This window comes from Taudactylus pleione, unplaced genomic scaffold, assembly GCF_031769625.1.
Source record: "Taudactylus pleione unplaced genomic scaffold, aTauple2 ptg000070l, whole genome shotgun sequence".
Lineage (NCBI taxonomy): Eukaryota > Metazoa > Chordata > Amphibia > Anura > Myobatrachidae > Taudactylus > Taudactylus pleione.
Genome location: NW_028284472.1, coordinates 10941755 through 10964000, shown reverse-complemented (window position 1 = coordinate 10964000; position 22246 = coordinate 10941755). Strand labels below are relative to the sequence as shown.

At 47.6% G+C, this 22246-nt stretch overlaps 1 protein-coding gene across 4 annotated transcripts in view; it reads right to left on the bottom strand.

Annotated features, from left to right (window-relative positions):
• MMUT (methylmalonyl-CoA mutase) overlaps positions 1–22246 on the bottom strand; it is a 290597-nt gene that overhangs the window by 111078 nt on the left and 157273 nt on the right. For all 4 annotated transcript variants that reach the window (XM_088467254.1, XM_088467253.1, XM_088467251.1 and 1 more), the window contains 2 exons: positions 19693–19808; positions 1674–1805 (listed from right to left, as the gene is read on the bottom strand). In XM_088467254.1, the coding sequence (XP_088323380.1) occupies positions 1674–1805; positions 19693–19808 (248 nt within the window). The remainder of the gene's footprint in view (positions 1–1673; positions 1806–19692; positions 19809–22246) is intronic.

Genomic DNA, 22246 nt, shown 5'->3' with positions numbered 1-22246 from the left:
TAATTTTGACATTGTGTAAATCGCAATCATCAAATATTAGTAGAAACTATTTTTTTTTTCATTTTATTATGAATTATTGTATTATTTCTAAACTGTATTTAATACTTGCTTTGGGATCGTCTGAGCTCTATGTCAAATATGACCACTTCATAACGATTCTGACCCTTGGGTCTAGTTGAAAGTGGCTTGAAGCTGAAACTGGAGGCTTTAATAAGACTTCTGCTCATCTACGAAACACCAGAATCAGAGAACCACTGGCAACTGGGTAGGTCACTTATCCAGGAACTGGACCGGAGAACAAAACTGGAATCCAAAGTAACTGACCATGGAGAGCTCAACCCCAGAACCTGATCCCAGGAACTTGGAGCTGGAACCCACTACTGGGAACTCAGGAGCATATGGCCAATGGAGATTCAGAACTGGCACAAGCTAAAACTAGAGTCAAGAGCTCAAAATTCAGGATTGAGACCAGGAATGAGGAACTCAGGGCTGTACACTGAATTCAGGAGTACAGACCTGGAACCTGCACACTGATCAGCAGAGCTGGAATTAGAACCTTAAACTCACAGACAGCCCCAGCTACCCAGATCCAAAGACCATGTACCTCCAACTAATGGTATTATTGTAGTATATCCGGATACTTGCTGTACATGGTAGAGAGGTGGGTGTTTGCAGAAAGCTGAATACTGGCTTAGAACAGGTGCAGATGGTAATGCAGAGTACTTTTAAGAGATTCTAGAGCCAGAGAGTAATCTTCCTTCATAGAAGTAAGTTGTTCTGGCCATGAATAGATCACTGGAGGGTTCATCTAACAGGAATCCAATATGGCTGCGCCCATGCAGCTAGACAGTTTGTGTACAATGGAGAGGATGTGCTTTAGGAATGCCGTGGGCAGCCAGGAGAAGTGCGGGCAACCATGATTTGACAGCACCAAGCAGGATAAGTGGTGCTAAGACCCCAATGTGTGACAGATTCTGCTTTATTAACTTTGTTAACTTAGGGCACCTTTGTTGATTGTATTTTTATAAGCACACCTTATCAGCGGCTGTACAATACGACCAAATTTCTTTGAATTAATTTTTGTTTATCTAGCTCTTGTAAATCTCATAGCGCTTTGCTTTTGGGAACAAAAAGAGTATTAAAACAAGACAGACAAGAGAGGTAAGAGGGCCCTGCTCGCAAGCTTACACTCTATAGGACAATAGGAGTTTTATGCATGAGGTTAAGTGCCACATATTGCATATAAGTCCAGTCAAATTGCAAGGGTGAAATGTGCTTGATGGGTCCAATTGGTTCCATGGGAACGCCTACCGTCTGGGTCCGGCCCAACTGACATCACTAGTGATGTCAGTGGGAGTGCTCTTGGCTCCAGGGCTTGCGGCAACGAGACCCTACCACAAGGGTCTCGTCGCAAGCCCGATGGTCGCGATGTTCTTGACCATCGCGACCATCTTTTTGGCCGCTCGCATGAGCTGTGGGTGGTCACCCACAGCTATGCGAGCGGCCAGGAGGCCGCTCCAATATTAGGTAGGGTGGCCCTGATTCAGAGCGAGCACTCTTGTCAGAGCGTCCGGCTCTGAATCAGGCCCTGAGGCCGCAGTACATGCTGACCCTGTCCCTCTGTGCCTACAACTAAGCGAAATACAGAATATACATTGTACAATGGACTTTACCTCTTCATAGTACAGGAGATTTCCTCGCTTTCCCCATACTCCTGGCGATAAGCGCCGCTCACCAGCCGATCGCTGGCTTTGTGTTCCCCGAAAACTTTCTTCATTGCGTCTGTTATTTCCCCCACGGTGCACCTAGGACATAATTAGGGTTATTTTATTTCTGTGCATGGTAACAAAAGTTTTACAGCTCACAATACTCCGTCCCCCCTAGAAGAAGTGAATACAGAACTGAGCGATTTCTGCTTTTAGCCATATATCTCCAATCATTGTATTTGTTATATATCTCCAATCATTGTATTTGTTATATATCTCCAATCATTGTATTTGTTATATATCTCCAATCATTGTATTTGTTATATATCTCCAATCATTGTATTTGTTATATATCTCCAATCATTGTATTTGTTATATATCTCCAATCATTGTATTTGTTATATATCTCCAATCATTGTATTTGTTATATATCTCCAATCATTGTATTTGTTATATATCTCCAATCATTGTATTTGTTATATATCTCCAATCATTGTATTTGTTATATATCTCCAATCATTGTATTTGTTATATATCTCCAATCATTGTATTTGTTATATATCTCCAATCATTGTATTTGTTATATATCTCCAATCATTGTATTTGTTATATATCTCCAATCATTGTATTTGTTATATATCTCCAATCATTGTATTTGTTATATATCTCCAATCATTGTATTTGTTAGTCTACTAAGTTCTGCAGAGAGTCGTCTGAGATTTGCGGTTTTATTTAACGGCCCATCTGAGCTGGAACATATCTCACTTCCTCTGATTCAGATGATCCCAGCAATGTCTAAAGGTGCCCATCCACCACCAGACACAGAAACGACAGCACGATTACGACATTGTAATTGTCTCTGTCGTTTCTATGCCTATGATGTGCCTACGCTGAACGTTCAGTGTAGGGACATCCATCATCCCCGCACATGCTGAAGGTGACGTGATCGTCAGGTTGACCAGCATGCACGGGTGATGATAGATGTCGGAAACGACCGGCGGGTGCGCGCATCGCTGGTAGTTTCCGACATAAATGTGCCCGATGCATGCACGATTTGCACGCGATTGAACGATAACGACGTCGTTATCGTTCAATCGCCTGCAAATCTTGTTTAGTGGATACGCACCTTTAGATTACCAAAATATTGTGTCTATAGAGTGATCAGGCTAATATATATTACATAAGTAAAGGATAATACTAAGACAAAGAACGCTTCAGCAGCATAACATATTAAAACCATATTATTCTTCCGAATACACAGCTTGTTTTACACAACAACAACAAAAGAAGAAATATCATTTTATTCAAAACTATCAAGATAAATGAATACAAACTTAGGGCCGTATTCAATACCAGGCGAAAAGTCCCGTACTTTCCGCCGACATCGCTGGTTTTCAATGCGAAAAAGTATTTCCTGCGTGCGTGCCCGCTTATCCCCGTATTCAATTAGAAATCGGCGAAACCGTAACAGGCGAAAAATACTGTCAGACTGGTAAATCAGTCTGACACCCCCCAAAAGATGCACTGACATTGGGGGATCACTATAGATACCCCCGAATAGCCCTGCTGAAGGTATTTGGGGTACCTAAATGATCTCAATAGCTGCTATTTAGCGTCTTTGCATAAGTGGTGAAGAATAGCATTTAGCAGGTTTTGTTTGGTGAAAATAACTAGTCCCAGCACATTTGGGGTACACGAAAATGGGTGCAAGCATATTTTAAAGTTGCTAAGGTGTAGTTTTAAAAAACGTAACAAATCCACCTGCCGCAAGCACCTGCAAACTTAAAAACACCTGGGGCATACTTGGGGACCCCCATGGACTCTATTTCGCTAGTTTTTAAGTTTGTCCCCCAACTTTGGATTTTTTCGCCTCCAAAATGAAAGTACTTTTTTGGGGTCATCGGATGTATTTTTTAACGCAGTGCCCTGTGCTGTCCCCGTCACGCATGAAATTACGCCGCGCCGAGGGGGCGGGGCCAACAGTGGGACGTGTAGCACTGCCTGGAGCGTCCTCAGGCGGCAGGGTGTGTACTTATAGACAGCAGGATGCATGGCATGCTTGGAGCGTCCAAAGGACAGGCTGGACGGCACTACCATAATAATTTTGGCTGCAGGGTGCCGCTCCATGCACCCTGCTAGCCAGGAGCAAGAGATGTGGGGCAGCAACGGTGCCGCCTACAGAGCCCTGTGATCTGTGCGGAGGCACCGATCGCACCACCCTAGTTATGGCACTGCTCACATCCTTACTCTGCTGCTGGAGGACCCTGCTCCTTCCACTACACAACTGGCAGTCTGTGGCTTCCTGCTGCCTCCTTTTCCCTCCTCAAATCATGTCCTCACTGAAACACCATTAATCTCCTTATATACTCTGTGCTGCTGGGGTCCATGCTCCTTCCATTATATAACTCTCCATCAATGGCTTCCTGCTCCCCTCCTCACTTCATGTCACTGCCCCTGTCACATACAGCCCTGTCATCACTAACACATCACTCATCTCCTGATATACTCTGTGCTGCTGGGGAACCCTGCTCTTTGCACTACATAACTCTCAGGGGTACATTTATTAACATTTGTGTTGGTCCCGATTTGCATTTTCGCGTGATATCACTTTTCCTTAAAGTCGGGTAATTTCTTAATTTTTTCAGGTTGACATTGGGTGGTTTAATGCCGGAAATTCGGCTGTTTTGAACAATAGAAATTATATCACCATCGGCTCAAATCGGAAGTACTTTTCACTTTTTTAATACAAATCGGGAATTTACCATTATTCGTTTTGCTGAAGTCGCCCGTATTACACTCAAATCGGGGACTCAATAGAAGTTTTAAATGCACCATCTCCTGAGCTGCGAGTTGCCATCAAACATACACAAATCAGTGTGATTTGTGTATGTTTCTGAATGGCAAGTGTGTTCTAAGGGTTAATTAAAAAAAAATTACTAAAGAATTAAGTTAATTAAAAATGACGTGAGGTCCCCCCCAAAAGGCTAACCAGCCCCGGACTTGCCAGCCTGTCCTGGTACCTAAAATTACGGGGAACAAAACTTGTAGGGTTCCACCGTAAATTAGGTACCAGAACCAGGCTGCAGGGCCAGTCCTGGTTTTAAATATAAGGGGAACAAATTGCGTAGGGGTCCCCCATGATTAAAGCCAGCACCGGACCCTTAATAGCAGGGGGCTGATGCCACAGCCAGGGGAGCCCTTTCACCTGGCCCCCCAGCCGCAGCATCAGTCCTGACCGCTAGTCAGTCCAGGCCAGGGATCCCTGGGGACCCCCCCAATAAAGGGGTCCCCCTCTCCAGGGCACCCCTGGCCTAGGCTGATAGCCCGGGGCTATCCCCGCCACCGTAGAACGATGTGTGGCGGGTTGATCGTGTATTTTTTGGTATTCTGAAGACCTTGGATGCCTACTTTGGACAAGGGGACCACTCCTGGTAATGTAGGGGAGTATGTGTGTGTGTGCCCCGCATGCTGGTACTTGTGGTTCTCCAAGTACCAGTATGTGGGGGAGGCTTTCTGGGACCTGTAGTTCCACTGCAAAGACAATGTTTATACTTCTACTTTTTACACACTACATACACTATCAACCCGCTACCCATCGCCCTACGGTGGCGGGGATAGCCCCAGGCTATCAGCCTAGGCCAGGGGTGCCCTGGAGAGGGGGACCCCTTTATTGGGGGGTCCCCAACTCTCCAGGGATCCCTTGTCTGGGCTGACTAGCGGCCAGGACTGGTGCTGCGTCCCCCGGTGAAAGGGCTCCCCTGGCTGTGGCATCAGCCTCCTGCTAGAAAGGGTCCGGTGCTGGTTTTAATTATAGGGGGACCCCTACGCAATTTGTTCCCACTATAATTAAAACCAGGACTGGCCCTGCAGCCTGGTGCTGGTACCTAATTTACGGTGGAACCCTACATGTTTTGTTCCCCGTAATTTTAGGTACCAGGACAGGCTGGCAAGACTGGGGCTGGTTAGCCTTTTGGGGGGGGACCTCACGTCAATTTTTTTAAACAAATTTAATCCTAAAAAGAAAATAAACAGTCTGCACATATTTCACTGATATGTGCAGGCTGCTTGTTCGGGAGTCAAATTCGGCCACTTTAATCGAGACTTCAAATCGGACAGGATCGACCAAATACACCACCAATCAAAACCTTCCTGTCAAAACCGGGACCTTGGTAAATTCCCGATTTTACAAGTGTAAAAAACGCCCATTTTTGATCGATCCAAGCTGATTTGAAAAACAGGACAAATCGGGACAAGCACGGATCTTAGTAAATGTACCCCTCAGTCTCTGGCTTCCTGCGTCATTTCCTTCCTTGCACCATGTAACTGCTCCTGTCATACACCACTCATTTCCTCATATACTCTGTGCAGCTGGGGGACCCTGCTCCTTCCACTATAGAACTCACAGAGCATGTTAGCAGAATATACAATAATATAGAGGGAAAAGTGTATTTAATGTACAGCAATGTGCATCTTGACTCTGTCGATTATTTTATGAATGAAATAGAATTAATGTACTGATTAGAATCCAGGCATCTATATAGTGTGACGTGTCAAGCTGTCCGCTAGTTGGAAACAACTAATTTATTTCCCTGCAACTTGTTATTGAGAACATTAGAACATTCAGAAAACAAGACTGGTTTTTCCATCAAATACCGGTAGCAACAAAACCATAACATCATGTTTGATCTTGTTTTCCAATTCGGTCAATAATAATTTTATAAATAAAATATGTGAATTTGGCTTTTTCCAATTCTTCTTCCATTGTGGGCGTTATTCAAAAGAAAATTGCTTTCTTTCCAAGTGGAAGATTGATGTTCTCTCATTCCAAGGACAGATGGTCTGCAAACGGCAAGTCTTCATACCTGACGGTGACGTGGAGTAACACCGCTGGGCGCAATGCAGGATTCGCAGGTTAGCTAGCCGGTCACAGGGTAGATGTTATACCATGTCCTGATGATGTTATATCATGTTAGCTCTTGATGCAGTTTATATAGCCAGAATCTACTTCTAGAACTGAACACATAATGCAACATACAGATGTGTCCTCATACACCTAGCCTCCATAGCGTCTTATTCGCACCGCAGATGGAGTAAACCATCACTCAATCACCAGGCTGTGACTTTAACCGCACAGGAATTAGTTTTACGCACGTACAAAGTCGCAGATGAAGCACATCGGAACCTGGTGCAGCTGCTGCATCGGATACAGATGCAAAAAAGAATCTCGGTGAAAGCAGAGTTGTGCAGGACCTGGAACGCAGAGAAGGGCTGTTTGGCGCGACTAAGGCAATAGTGTATGAGGACACATGAAATAATTTTATAATGATCAACAGCGCTATTTTTCTGCCGGAACAAGCACGAACGCAGTTCCTGAACCCCCCATTAACTATGACGTAATGTCCTGGGCCAAAATGTAGCTTCCATAAGTTAAGTTTCATTTTGAAGGCCCTTTTGAGTGCCTTCTTTTCTATATACTATCTATATACAGTCAGGTGCATAAATATTGGGACATTGACAGAATTTTCATATTTTGGCCTCTATTCACCACCACAATGGCTTTGAAATGAAACAAACAAGATGTGCTTTAACTGCAGACTTTCAGATTTAATTTGAGGGTAATTACATCCAAATCAGGTGAACGGTGTAGGAATTACAACGGTTTCTATATGTGCCTCCCACTTTTTAAGGGGCCAAAAGTAATGGGACTATCAACTCAAAAGCTATTTCATGGACAGGTGTGGGCTATTCCCTCATTATTTCATTATCAGTTAAGCAGGTAAAAGGTCTGTAAGTGATTCTAGGTGTGACATTTGCATTTGGAATCAGTTGCTGTCGACTCTCAATATAAGATCCAAAGAGCTGTCACTATCAGTGAAGCAAGCCATCATTAGGCTGAAAAATCAAAACAAACCCATCAGAGAGATAGCAAAAATATTAGGTGTGGCCAAATCAACTGTTTGGAACATTCTTAAAAAGAAAGAACGCACCGGAGAGCTCAGCAACACCAAAAGACCCGGAAGACCACGGAAAACAACTGTGGTGGATGACAGAAGAATTATTTCCCTGGTGAAGAAAAACCCCTTCACAACAGTTGGCCAAATCAAGAACACTCTCCAGGAGGTAGGTGTATATGTGTCAAAGTGAACAATCAAGAGAAGACTTCACAAGAGTGAATATAGAGGGTTCACCACAAGATGTAAACCATTGGTGAGCCTCAAAAACAGGAAGACCAGATTACAGTTTGCCAAACAACATCTAAAAAAGCTATTACAGTTCTGGAACAACATCCTATGGACAGATGAGACAAAGATCAACTTGTACCAGAGTGATGGGTAGAGAAGAGTATGGAGAAGGAAAGGAACTGCTCATGATTCAAAACATACCACCTCATCAGTGAAGCATGGTGGTGGTAGTGTCATGGCGTGGGCATGTATGTGACTGCTGACAAAAGCAGCAGAATGAAATATTTCGGGCAATATTATATGCTCATATTCAGTCAAATGCTTCAGAACTTATTGGACGGCGCTTCAGTGCAGATGGACAATGACCCGAAGCATACTGCAAAAGCAACCAAAGAGTTTTTTAAGGCTAAAAAGTGGAATGTTATGCAATGGCCAAGTCAATCCCCTGACCTGAATCCGATTGAGCATGCATTTCACTTGATGAAGACAAAACTGAAGGGAAAATGCCCCAAGAACAAGCAGGAACTGAAGACATTTGCAGTAGAGGCCTGGCAGAGCATCACCAGGGATGAAACCCAGCGTCTGGTGATGTCTATGCGTTCCAGACTTCAGGCTGTAATTGCCTGGAAATGATTTGCAAAAATATGAGATATGGTAAGAACTTACCCTTGTTATCTCTATTTCTACGAAGTCCATAGGGTTCCACAGGATACCTTGGGGTATAGGTGTGACGTCAGTCGCAGGGCACCAAAGAGTTAAGCTTTCAGCCTCCCAGGATGCACTAGGTCCCCCTCCTATACCCCGCCCCCGGGCCAAGGCACCTCAGTTAGTTACCAAGCCATAGGCCGGAGGAGGAGAAGGAAGAGAGAGAACAAAGATCTGGACACATACAAGAATCACATTCTCACCAGAGGGAGACAGAAAACCGGTGACCAGAGCAAAGCCCATCTGCAGCACAGGTGCGACAGGGGAACCCTATGGACTTCGTAGAAATAGAGATAACAAGGGTAAGTTCTTACCATATCTCATATTTTCTACTTCAGGGTCCATAGGGTATCCATAGGGTATCCACAGGATACCTTGGGGATGTCCCAAAGCAGTATCATTTAAGGGTGGGGACGCTCCTGTGCAGAAAGGAGAATCCGCCGCCCGAAGGAAGCATCCTGAGAGGCGAAGGTGTCAAACCTGTAATACCTCACGAAGGTATGGACAGAAGACCACGTAGCAGCCTTGCAGATCTGGACTGCAGAGGCACCACATCGAGCTGCCCACGAAGGACCCACAGACCTAGTGGAATGAGCCTTCAGAGAAGGAGGGACCGGTAGGCCTTCATGAAGATAAGCTTCAGAAATAGCCATACGGATCCAGGCTGCCAAAGTTTGCTTTGAAGCAGGCCAACCATTTTTTACGGAAGCCATAGAGGACAAACAAAGCGTCCGACTTCCTAAACGAAGAAGTGCGGTCAACATAAGTCCTTAAGGCCCGCACAACATCCAAAGAGGCCTCACCCACGGAAAGACCCGGTGAGTTAAAGGCCGGAACAACTATTTCCTCGTTAACATGAAACTGGGAAACAACTTTGGGAAGAAACTCGGGCTGAGTGCGGAGCACTGCCCTGTTCCCATGAAAAACCAAGAAAGGGGGTCTACAAGAAAGAGCCCCTAACTCAGAAACACGTCTGGCCGAAGCAATGGCCAGAAGGAAAACAGTCTTAGCTGTTAGCCATTTAATATCCACTGAGCCCAGTGGTTCAAACGGCGGTCCTTGGAGAGCCCTCAGGACCACAGCCAAATCCCAAGGCGCCACAGGTGGAACAAAGGGCGGCTGAATACGGAGAACACCTTGCATAAAGGTGCGCACATCCGGGATTGTAGCAATCCTACGGTGAAACCAGACAGATAGGGCCGAAACCTGTACCTTCAAAGAAGCAAGGCGAAGCCCATGATCTAGTCCCGCTTGCAGGAAGGCGAGAATCCGAGACAGACGAAACTCCCGCGGTGCATAACCTCTCGACACCACTGGAAGAACGTATGCCACACGCGATGGTATATCCTCGCGGAAGACGGTTTCCGAGCTCGTAACATGGTACGCACCACAGAGCTGGAAAACCCCCGGGACCTCAGCATGGCCGTCTCAACAGCCACGCCGACAAAGACAGCCGAGTCAGGTCCGGGTGAAGACAAGGACCCTGAGACAGAAGGTCCGGTCGTAGCGGCAACCGCAGAGGACTGTCCACGGACAGACCCTGAAGGTCTGAGAACCAGTGCCGTCTGGGCCACGCGGGAGCTATCAACAGGAGCGTCCCTCCTTCCTGTTTGAATTTCCGGATTACCCGTGGAAGAAGGGAGACCGGAGGGAACAGGTATGCGAACCGGAACGTCCACCGGACGGACAGAGCATCCACCAGAGACGCCCCTTCGTCTCTTGTGCGAGACCCGTACACCGGCAACTTGTTGTTGTGCCGGGACGCCATGAGGTTGATTTCTGGAAGACCCCCACCTGTCCACCAGTAGTTGAAAAACGTCCGGGTGCAGGGACCATTCCCCTGGATGAATGTCCTGGCGACTTAGAAAGTCCGCCTCCCAATTTAGCACTCCCGGGATGAAGACCGCTGATATGGCCGGAAGCTTGCGCTCCGCCCAAACCAGGATCCGAGAGACCTCTACGAGAGCCGCCCGACTGCGAGTTCCTCCTTGCCTGTTTATGTAGGCCACGGTGGTAGCGTTGTCCGACTGGACCTGCACCGGGTGACCCTGGAGAAACCGCTGTGCCTGCAGGAGAGCATTGAAGACCGCACGGAGTTCCAAGATATTTATTGGAAGCTCCGCTTTTGTCGGCGTCCACCTGCCCTGGAACAAGTGTGGACCCGAAACTGCTCCCCAGCCCCGAAGACTGGCGTCCGTTGTCAACAGGACCCAATTTGGAACCCAGAACGGACGTCCCTTGTTGAGGTGGGTCGTCTTTAACCACCACGCAAGGGACAGGCGAACCTCCGGGGTGAGCACCATCGTCTGGAACTTCAGAGACTGAGGCAGCCCGTTCCACTTGGACAGGATCAGGTGCTGCAGAGGTCTGGAGTGAAACTGGGCGTATTCCACCATGTCGAACACCGACACCATGGAGCCCAGTAACCTCATCGCCGAGTGTAAGGACACCCGGCGGCTGTGCAGACAACTGTGCACCCTTGACTGTAAAGCAGAGATCTTGTCCTCCGTCACGAAGATCCTTTGCTGTCCCGAGTCCAATAAGGCTCCAAGATGCAGAATCCTCCGAGACGGGATTAGAGTGGACTTCTGCCAGTTGATTAGCCAGCCGTGCCGTTGCAGCAGTGCAATGGTCAGGTCCAAGTGGTGTAACAGGAGCTCTGGAGATCCTGCCACCAATAACAGGTCATCCAAGTACGGCAACATGCGGACTCCTTGCAGCCGCAGAGAAGCCGCCATGACCGCCATCACCTTGGTGAAAACACGTGGTGCTGTCGCCAGGCCAAAAGGTAACGCCCGAAACTGGAAGTGGTCGCTGCGGATTGCAAACCGAAGGAACTCTTGATGGCGCAAAAGAATAGGGACATGCAGGTAAGCGTCCTGTATGTCCAATGACACCATGTAGTCCCCAGGTTCCAGCGCCAGAATGATGGACCGTAGGGTCTCCATCCGAAACTTCGGGACCCGCAAAGACTTGTTGAGTGCTTTGAGGTTGAGAATCGGACGATATGACCCATTGGGTTTCTGTACCAAAAATAGATTTGAATAGAAACCCTGGCCCCTCTGGGAGAATGGAACAGGCACTATAACTCCAGCCTGGAGCATAGTGTGTAATACCTTCCGCAGCTCCGTAGCCTTGTTCCGGTCTGATGGTAGACCCGTGGTGAAGAATCGAGCCGGGGGTCTGTGCCGGAAGGAGAGGGCGTACCCGTGGGAGACCACCTCCAGAACCCAAGTGTCTGTCGTAGTGAACGACCAACACCGGGAGAACTGCAGCAGGCGGCCTCCCACCCTGGGATCCCCCAAGGGGAGACCCGGACCGTCAGGCCGCAGGCTTGTCATCTGGCTTGGGGGCCGGACGTCTGGTACTCCATGCCTGTTTCCGGGGCTTGACCAATTTCTTAGGGCCAGCCTGTCGAGGAAACGACTGTGGTTTGGGCCTGCCCTGGGCCCTAGATGACCGAAAGGACGATGGTCCAGAACCAGAAGGAGCAGCGGCCGACGGGAGACAAGCAGATTTGGCTGCCGCCAGCGTGGCCACAATCTTATCCAGATCCGGACCGAAGAGAACTTCTCCGGTGAACGGCAACGCTTCCAGACCTTTCTTGGAATCTGCGTCCGTCTTCCAGGATCGCAGCCACAAGGTGCGACGAGCAGCTACCGCTGCTGAAGAAATTCTAGACACCAGAGTACTAATGTCTAGAGCCGCCTCGTTGATGTAGGTGGCCGAATCACGGAGATTGCCAATCAACTCTGCCTGTTCGGCCAGACAGTCGGATTCAAAAGAAGCCTCTAATGAATCCGCCCAGCGCTCCATCGCTCTGGCAACCCAGCAAATGGCCATAGCCGGCCGTGCTGCCCCCCCTGCAAGGGAATAAGCGGACTTCAGGCAGATTTCTACCTTGCGGTCCGTAGCATCCTTAAGGGAGGACATGGATGGCATCGGCAATGTGGCACTACGGACAAGACGGGTCACGTGAGAATCCACCTGTGGAGGGGATTCCCACTTAGCAAAATAATTATCCGCGAACGGATAAGCCACCGCCAGGCGTCTCTGCGGCTGGTATCTTTTGCCAGGTTGTTTCCACGCCTCCTCTAAATGGTCCACCAACTGACCCGAAAGAGGAAAGACTGTGGCATCGCCCTTCACATCTTTGAAAAAGGCATACTTAGATTTAGCCGCTGGGGGAACTTCGTCCTCAATCACCAAGGCTGTGCGGACCGCCCGAATAAGTCCAGGAATATATACTTTGGACTTAGCATCAGCGTCCTTAGTATGGAGAGGTTCCTGATCGTAAGGATCCAGAATCTCCCCATCATCAGACGTCCCTTCGTCATCCTCATAAGGAGCGGACAGAGACGCCACCGGCCTTTTATGAGGCCGCATCACAGACTCCCCTTGCAACACATCCGACAAGTGCTGTACAGAACTCGTCAGGGAGTTAACCCACGCTGGCTCCTGAGAACCCGGGAGCGGGGAAATAGGGAGACTGTGGGGTACCACCAATTGTCGTGGGAACCCCTGCATGGGTGACGACATCACAGACTGCTGGGACAAACCCATCGGAGTAAACGCGGGCTGCGGAGCTAACTGGCCCACTAAAGCTGTTAACGCCTGAGCGAAACAAGCCCAGGGCGGCTCCTGTACCGGTGCTGTAACCGTAATAGGCCGCGCCATGGACAAACACTGCCGGCAAAGGCCCTCTGCGCTACCCTCCCCCTCCGCTAACGGTACTTTGCACGTGGTACACTGTAGCCGGAGGGGAAAATCACTTTCAGACATGATGGCACCACGTATGTGACCTCTCTCACCAATTAAGTATTAAATAGGCGAGAGACCACCCTGCAGCACCGCACCGCAAGGGATTTAGCAGAAAGAACAGGGACAGTAATAAAGCTGACAGTTTAGAGAAGAAAAGTTACAGGCAGCGCTAGCACAGTCACATACAATGCAGAGAAATAACAATTCCTGCACTAACAGCGCTGATCACTCAACTACACAGACACAGGGCCTGGTAGGACACAGCGCTGCATACACAGACCTGAGCCACAGCGGAGGAGAGGTATGCGGGGGGACCCAGACCACGATGCTTCCTTCCAGACTTCCAGCAGCGTTCACCATGCGTTGCAGAGAAGATGGCCGCCGAGGAGCAGAGAGAAGCTGGCCTGGGGGAGGAGCGCTGACACAGGACCAGTCAGCACAGTGCAGAGAGGGCTGTGTGAAGCGGGGGAGACGCCGGCTGTGAGACAGGGAAGGCGCGCTCCCCTGGCATGCATTTAACCCCTGGGACGCCGCAGCGCTACCACTCTGCTGCGGTCCGCTGTCCCAGGGGGTAGTGGAAAGCGCAGGTTCAGTACCTGGCTCCACGCTGCAGCCAGTCCCCAGGGAGCCCCCTGCCTGGGGACTTAGGACCATGTGACCAGCGGGGACCCACCGCGGGACCCCGCTGCTTACCTTTGTCCCCCTTGGATCCGGCCATGGTCCGGAACATCTGGGGTCACCGCTAGCTGTGACCCCAGATGCTCACCAGCATCCCCGGATCGGTACCGGCGTTCTGGTACCGGCGGGGGTGTAGGGAAGACAGCATGGACGTCAGGACTGACTGTCCATGCTGTACATCCAGATGTGCAGCCACAGCTGCACTGAAGAAAGCTTCAGGGGCTCTTCTAGCCCCCACTCCGACAGGTGCACCCGACGCCGGCCGGGCACCAAACTAAACTGAGGTGCCTTGGCCCGGGGGCAGGGTATAGGAGGGGGACCTAGTGCATCCTGGGAGGCTGAAAGCTTAACTCTTTGGTGCCCTGCGACTGACGTCACACCTATACCCCAAGGTATCCTGTGGATACCCTATGGACCCTGAAGTAGAAAAAGTATTAAAAAGTGAAAGTTAGATTTAGGATTGTTTAGTTTGTCCCATTACTTTTGGCCCCTTAAAAAGTGGGAGACACATATAGAAACTGTTCACCTGATTTGGATGTAATTACCCTCAAACTAAATCTGAAAGTCTGCAGTTAAAGCACATCTTGTTTGTTTCATTTCAAAGCCATTGTGGTGGTGAATAGAGGCCAAAATATGAAAATTCTGTCAATGTCCCAATATTTATGCACCTGACTGTATGTATATATATATATATATATATATATATGTATATATATATATATATATATATATATATATATAAACAAACAAAAAAACAAACAAAAATGGCAGCTGCTCAATCAATCTAGCAATACTAATCAGGTGCATGAAAGGGAGGGGTCACACTAAGTAGAAAAAGAAGGAGGATTGTATGTATGTATGTATGTATGTATGTATATATATATATATATATATATATGTATATATATATATATATATGTATAAGAATGTATAATTGTTTTACTATATATCCACCCCCAGTAGCTCCACCCAAAGTTCCTGAACCTACTTTTCCAGAAAAATAGCCCTGACGATCAATATAAAAAAGAAAATCAGTACGGTGTAAATAAACTATATAGTTTTGTAGCTTGACATGGTTTAAAGGAATTGGTATGAAATACCGCGGCCGGCAGTTCGATTCCCGGCAGCGGCAGCCCGACAGATCAGCAGAGTCCGGCAGCGGAAGACCGACAGTGCTGAAAATCCTGATCGTCCCTAACGTAAGTATAAACTAACCTAACCCCCTAACCCTAACCTCCCCCCCAAGTGCCTAACCCTAATACCCCCTCTAAGTGCCTAACCCTAACCCCCCCTTCCCCGCTGCCTAAACCTAAGTCCCCCGGGGGGGTGCCTAACCCTAAGTCCCCCCCGGGGGCCCTAAACCTAACCCTCCCCGCCATGGTGCCCGGCATCCCTTCGATCGGGATGCCGGGTGCCGGTCTCCCGGCGTCGGGAAAATGACAGGCGTCTAGATATAGATGCCGGTCATTTATCCCACACCGGGATAAAGCAGTCGGGAAGCCGGCTGTCGGTATTAAGGCAGCCGGTTTCCCGACTGCATACCAGTTTAAAACTCTTTGTAGCCTCCTCATTCTGCTCCTATGCTAGCAACTGTCAATAATGTACGGGTTATAGCCTGGGGCTGTTTGGATAATACATAGCGTTCCCGCTAGGCTTTTTCAGCGGGGTGCCGCGCCCTGCCCTATTTCTGAAGGGCAGAAAGCACCCTGCCTTCCAGCGATTCTGTCTCTACCCACAGGTCGCAGTGTCCCGCAAGTGGTCAAAACGGCGGCACAGAGGTCACCGCCGGTGAATGGATGCCGGGCGCCATTCAGTGACCGCAGTGGTTAGGGGCTGCCCGGCATGTCTAAGTGCCGGACACGCCCCCAGGAGTGACGAAAAGGGGGCGCGTCATAGAGACACGTCCCCTTTTCTTTGGCCACGCCTCCCTATCACTAGGTCTCGCGCCCTGCCTGCTGCCGGACCTAGAGTGAACACTAATACACAATGGGGGGAATTCAATTCAATGCGAATCGAATAGCGCAGGGAGGGAGCCATTCGATTCAGTGCGCTGTTATATCGGAGAATGCCGGTTCTCGCTGCTTAACATGTGCCGGGCGTGTGGCTGTTAGTGCCGCGCTAAGCAGTAAAACAGCTGCCCGCCGGCACTTTTGTCGGTTTTCTCCTCACATCCACAGGGGGTGCGAGAAGAAATCCTTTGCCCGCCCAAACGGCGCGGTTCATTGAAAAGCTTCGGGAGCTCCCTCCCGCGGCTATTCAACATCGCCCTGAATTAAATTCCCCCCAATGGCACATAGGGGTATACTGTCAGATTGCTAATTAGATTTCAGTAACTGCGGAGGATAGCATCAAAAAAACGCTCGCTCTGAGGCTGCGCAGAGTTGAACGCTCGCCTGTTTGCGGAGCGCATCTTGCATGTTCTCCCACCGGGCATGCTCCGTTAACAAGGCGCACCCAAGTATGGAGTCACACTCATTTTCTTATTCATTTACAACCAAAGAGGCATAACTAGTCTGTAACGGGGGGTTCTCACATGAGCAAGGTGCAGAGAGGACGTGCCCACGGAACAGTGGTCCATACAGACCCGTGTGTAGGCGTACATACAACGCGTCTTCTGCATGTAGTATAAACTCGGTAAGGCATGAGAAGTGGCGCCACTAACCGCTTCCAAATTCTGCTGTGTGTTGGTTAAACAAAGAACAATTCAATACTTTGTGTATATTATTATTACCAGGACAGTAGGCATTTATTTATAGTAATATAATTTTTTTTTCTATATTATTGATTTAAATCGGGAAAATGTAGGTTAAAACAAAAATATATACGATATATGAGGCATCAGGGTTAGATGGCCTAAAAGAATAGAAGTAAAGACCAGATAACTTGTTTTAGCTATACATAGTATAAAATAAAGTCCCTGGTAGACATCTAATCGCTAGAACCACTGGATGGATTTTGATGCAGTTGTCACTATTCTATAGAGCAGAGATTCTCAAACGCGGTCCTCAGGACACCACACAGGTCACGTTTTCCAGGTCGCCCAGCAGGAGCTCAGGTGTAGTCATTACCCACTGACACATTTTAAAAGAACCACAGGTGGAGCTAATTATTTCACTTGTGTTTCTGTGAGGAAACCTGGAAAACATGCACTGTTTGGGGTCCTGAGGACTGAGGTTGAGAACCTGTGCTATAGAGCATTTGTCGGGGAATGTTTAGGTGTATGACACATAAATGTATGATAAAGGGGAGGCGAGCAGTGACGATCTTAGTGACGCAAGTCCATGAAAAAAAACATATGCCTGGGCGCTTTCTTGGCTTACGCTGCCTGAACCGTTAAAGATATATCACAATAATGGACTTTATTTTATACCATGTAGAGATCGATACTTATTATCCGGGTTCTCCAGAGAAAACTGATGTTAGCCCTGTTCACTGATACAGAATTTCAGTTTTTCCGGTTTTTACCGTTCCTATTTAATTTATGTGATAAACGATTCTTTAATGTCAAACGAGTCCAATTCCCGGTAAGAGTCGGCTTTGGCATGATAATAAGTAAAACACAGGGACAGACACTTAATGTGGCTGGAGTTGACCTAAGTGGAGACTATTTTGTTCATGGACAACTTTACGTGGCCCATTTGCGTGTCACGTCGAAAGTTCGAAACTAAATCTTTTCGTGTTGATGTCAGGAGGAAAAACAACCAATGTCTTCTACAAGGCAATCTTATAGGACCTCGGTTAAAAAACGTCTATCACTGTAAATTCAAAATGGCTCCTGAGCGAAGCCGGGATGGGCCGCTAGTTATATTTTTAAAGCCGTGTATTATCTGAATGGTATGTATTCTGCATTTTAGTTCATTAGCCTTTTGTATCTTTACTGTCACAGAATACATTGTTCTTCAGCAGTATATGATGTGATCACAGCAAGTGTCTGTCATTTTATTTTATTATGTCATATTAGGAAGAGCTGTGGTTAGATCTGATTAAGGTGATTTAGGACACTCAAAAGTCAATTAATGTTACCCACTGTCATTCCCATTACTGTGCTACAATGGCTGTGTCAGAGGTGACAGCAATGGAAAGGGTACGGACATATGTTCCCTTATACACAGCCCTGCATGCATACAAATGTAAGGATACACAAGTGCCGCTATAGCGATGGCAAGAGGGGGGAGGGATCAGCCACATGGAGCGGCTGGATGGGGATTACTCTGCAGCTCAGTGTCTGGATTCCCGTCTTAGGCACACACCAGCCTGTTTTTATGCACAGATGAAAAGACTCTTGTGGCCCCGTTTGCTGTGAAATATTATGTAGAACCACCCATTATATATGTCATGCTTGCCACTTGTTCCTGAAGTTTAGTTACTTACCTGTATCAGTCAATTCTTTGTGCCAAGTCATTTACTTAGATCAGATACATTGTAGCAAATGAGAGGGGTTGAGCAGACTAGCCTTAAATAAGTCGTGTAAACTTTTGTCTTACTGTGTACGGGCGGTCAGCAGACCGTAGACACCAAGGACGGCTCTAGGGGTGTTCGACCAGTGCGGTCGAACAGGGGCGCCACCCATAGAGGGTGCACCCCTCCCCAATGTCCCGATTTCAGTACTGTCCCGCTGTTCCACCCGTGGGCCAAAGTGGCCCGCGGGTGGTCAAATCGGGAGGTTGAGAACTCTCACCACCAAAGCTGTGCGGCGGTGCTGAACCTCGGAGTCTGAATGGATGCTGTGCGCATGCGCGCGGCATCCATTCAGTGAGGGGAGAGGGCTGGGGGAAGCCCAGCTAGTGGGGCTCCCCCCAGCCTGACGTTATTTGGAGGCGTGCCAGGTAGGCACGCCTCCAAACAAGGTCACATAGGGGGCGTGACCTGTTATTAGGCCACGCCCCAGTTTTGTTTGCGCGTGGCTAAGCCTCCCGCAATGTGTGGGCGCAGTCTGAAGAGCCGGCACTGGGTGCTCCGACCTCTGGAGCCGGCCCTGGCACACATTACCTGATGGACAGATATATCTGCCACTGGCTGTGCAGCAGAGCCAGCGCGATTTGTCTGTGAACGGCATCGTTCAGACAAATCGCTGGTACACACTGCTAGACGGGCACCCGATAAATTGTCCGATCAATTGATCGGCTAATATATCTGCCAGTTTGTACCCAGCATAAGTCTGATGGACAATCCTAACTGGAAGTAGAGAAGTCTAATTTAACAGTTTTCTTAGTCATTGATACCGCTGATTAAAGATAGGTGGTTACATTTCCAGCGGATAAAACCAACGCTGGCACACCAACCAATAATACACGTATAATAGAAAGCCTCCAACTTAGGGAAGTGGAACGACAAAGCATCTAGTGGTCACGTGGACAAATTTGTATGCGAGACTTAAAATCTACATAAAACACCAAAATCACAAATATCATACATTTATGCTGAATTTGCCCGTCCACTGCGAGCGTCGCCATTCACAGACACTCCCACAGCTTCTTTCAAACTGTGCCAAGCGTGCATAGGAAATAGGAGTGTCATCGTAGAGCGCTAAAGCTTGCAAGGAATCCGGTGGATGTGACATAATGTACAGTACAGTACACTATGGCATGCAACATATATAAAAAAGGTTATCCCAAAAGATGGAAAAAAATAAAACAAACATAAGTAAAGAACAGGTGTACCTTGCACGGGCAGCTTCCACCGCAAGTCCTAGGATGTTCCCGTTGCTGTTGGCTGCACATTCTGTGATAGCGGCAAGACAGCGATTGGCAGCCTCCGTGTCTCTGCTGGCCCTCACCTGAGACATGGACATTACAAATAAACATGAATGACAGCACTTCCCAATCAAACATATGAGAAAAGATGGTCATTATTTAGACAAAGCACCAGGCACACGATTCATCTACTGTGATTGGTTCCAACTGTACACATAATTCATTTATTTCTAAATGAATGGTTTAGTAAAACGTGTAGCAGTAGTACAAGAGTTTGTTTTGACTGGCGTGTTTGCATCGAACGATGCGTCCTGTCCGTAACGCACAGTGGGTAGCTGCCGGAAAATAATCTTCAAGCAGTCGCCAATAACAGAGGGGACCTCGCGACCCCTGTTCATCTCTGCATCCTCTTCCAGTGTCTGTCGTGGCTGCCGATCACGGATTTGCAGTAAACTTGGTGAGTACATTTACTATCCTTGATGACCTATGCAATGACCCAATCCTATTAATAACTCACATTTTAATTGTATTATTAAAATGAGCTGAGATTTATACAGTGCAATCAAATTCCATCCCTCAATAAACATGCGCAACTTAAATTAGTATTTCTCTTCCCATTCCTCAGTATTTGACGATCTGTGATCTGTTTTTTTCCCCCAACTAGAAAAAACAAGCTGATTTTTTTTCTCTCTCACTTATCACTAATTTAGTTGTGGAAGACCATTAAATGTTGCTATTTAGTAGAGTATAATCTGCATACAGCCCGATTTAATGTATGATTTATTTTGGTAGGTAATTCATTAATATACAGTACAACAAAGGACATATATTTTCGGTCACCTATATAATATTAGAACAATAACAATGACTTACAGCTATACTGTTAGATCAAATTGAAGGCTTCGTACATGTCAACAAACACCGACTGGTAGATTTACTAACTCACGGTTTGTCAAAGCTGCCAATGATTGGCAGATTTGACCAATAGATTTAAAACGGCAACAGAAATACATGCTAAACCAGAATGGTTTAGCATTGACTTCTGTTGCCAGTTTAAATCCATCGGGCAAAGCCGCCAACAGTAAATGTAGCACTGACTGATCTTTATCAAGTCCAAAAGGGTAAGGCAAGTCAATAACCGGCACTGCCATCATGTTGATATTTGGTCAATTTCAAATATTTCTGTGAACTGGTTGAAAAGCAACAAAATTGGCTGAAGGAACTAGAGGAAGGAGAGGACCATAGCTGGTCTATAGTTTGAGGAATCACTAGAATACCCCTATAAATAAAGGCAGTGGGCCTGATTCAGACCCGGATGCTATTTGCGACCGCTCGCTGGCTAAAAGGGGCCGGCTATTTAAATCATATGCTCGCACTAGGTCGCGTAAAGCCGCCCTCTAAGTAATAGCGAGCGGCCGCACTATGCGCTCGCACCTGTATAAAGATGCCCTTTGCCACTCGCAACACACGTCTTCTCCGGCAGTTGTAGGATTAAATCGGGAACATCGAGAGCCATCGGAGCTGCTCGCAGCGCTTGTGGTAGCCTTTTCCCACCACAGAATTGCGAGCAGTTCAGGCTAAAATACAACCCAGTCACGTGTGTAATGACGCTACTTTGCTAATTATGCACGCCCATTAAACGCCGTTCTGATGGTCGGGCACGCCTGCGTTCGCACATCCACACCCCCGTTTACAAGAACCTTCCCCTGTTACCACCCACAAACGGCGCTGTCACTCAAAATAGCGGCCCGACTGCGGGCTACGGGCGAGCACTTACCCATTACACTGAGTGGTTCGCACACCCGCATTGCGAATCATACGCATGCACAGATTGCGAAAAATCGCTCAATGCGAGTGAGCGCTGCATAGCGTCCGGTTCTGAATCAGGCCCAGTATATTCACTATTTTCCAGATAGAGAAAATAAAAACGTTTGTCACCAGCCTACCAGGTTGGTTTTGGTTTTAAAATCACGTGGAAAAATTGTGAAAAATCTTAACTTTTGACAACTTGCTCTCTATTACTTTTGGCCCATGGTTGTTTAGAAGATCTATTGGACCAGGTTAACTGCTAGATGCTCCCATCTCTGTTTCTCCTTTGGTGATGTCCGCTGCCACCGACCAACGGGTAACAAGTGTCTTTGCTCTGTTTCCAGCAGAAGGACAGGACACTAATGAAAAACACCAGACTACGCACAGATGCCCCAAGTTGAGGGATAACTACAAGACTGCCTGTGCAGCACAAAAGCCACTGCCATCTCCAGAAAAAGAAGGGGAAGGAGGTTGATTCAGGATAAAGGGTGAAGGACAGCTATGGTTGCCAGTGGCTGAATGATTTCTATAAGGCTCAGTTTCAAATCTCCACCATCGCCTGCCTCTCCTCCTCCGCACCATCTGAAGCTGAACACCAAAGCAAATCGCAGTGGCTTCTTTATTGTTGGCGGCTGATAGTTCATCTTTCTTCAGGGATTAAGCTGAGGAAAGTTGAATGAACTGAAACGTTGCATTTGTACATCCTTTTCAT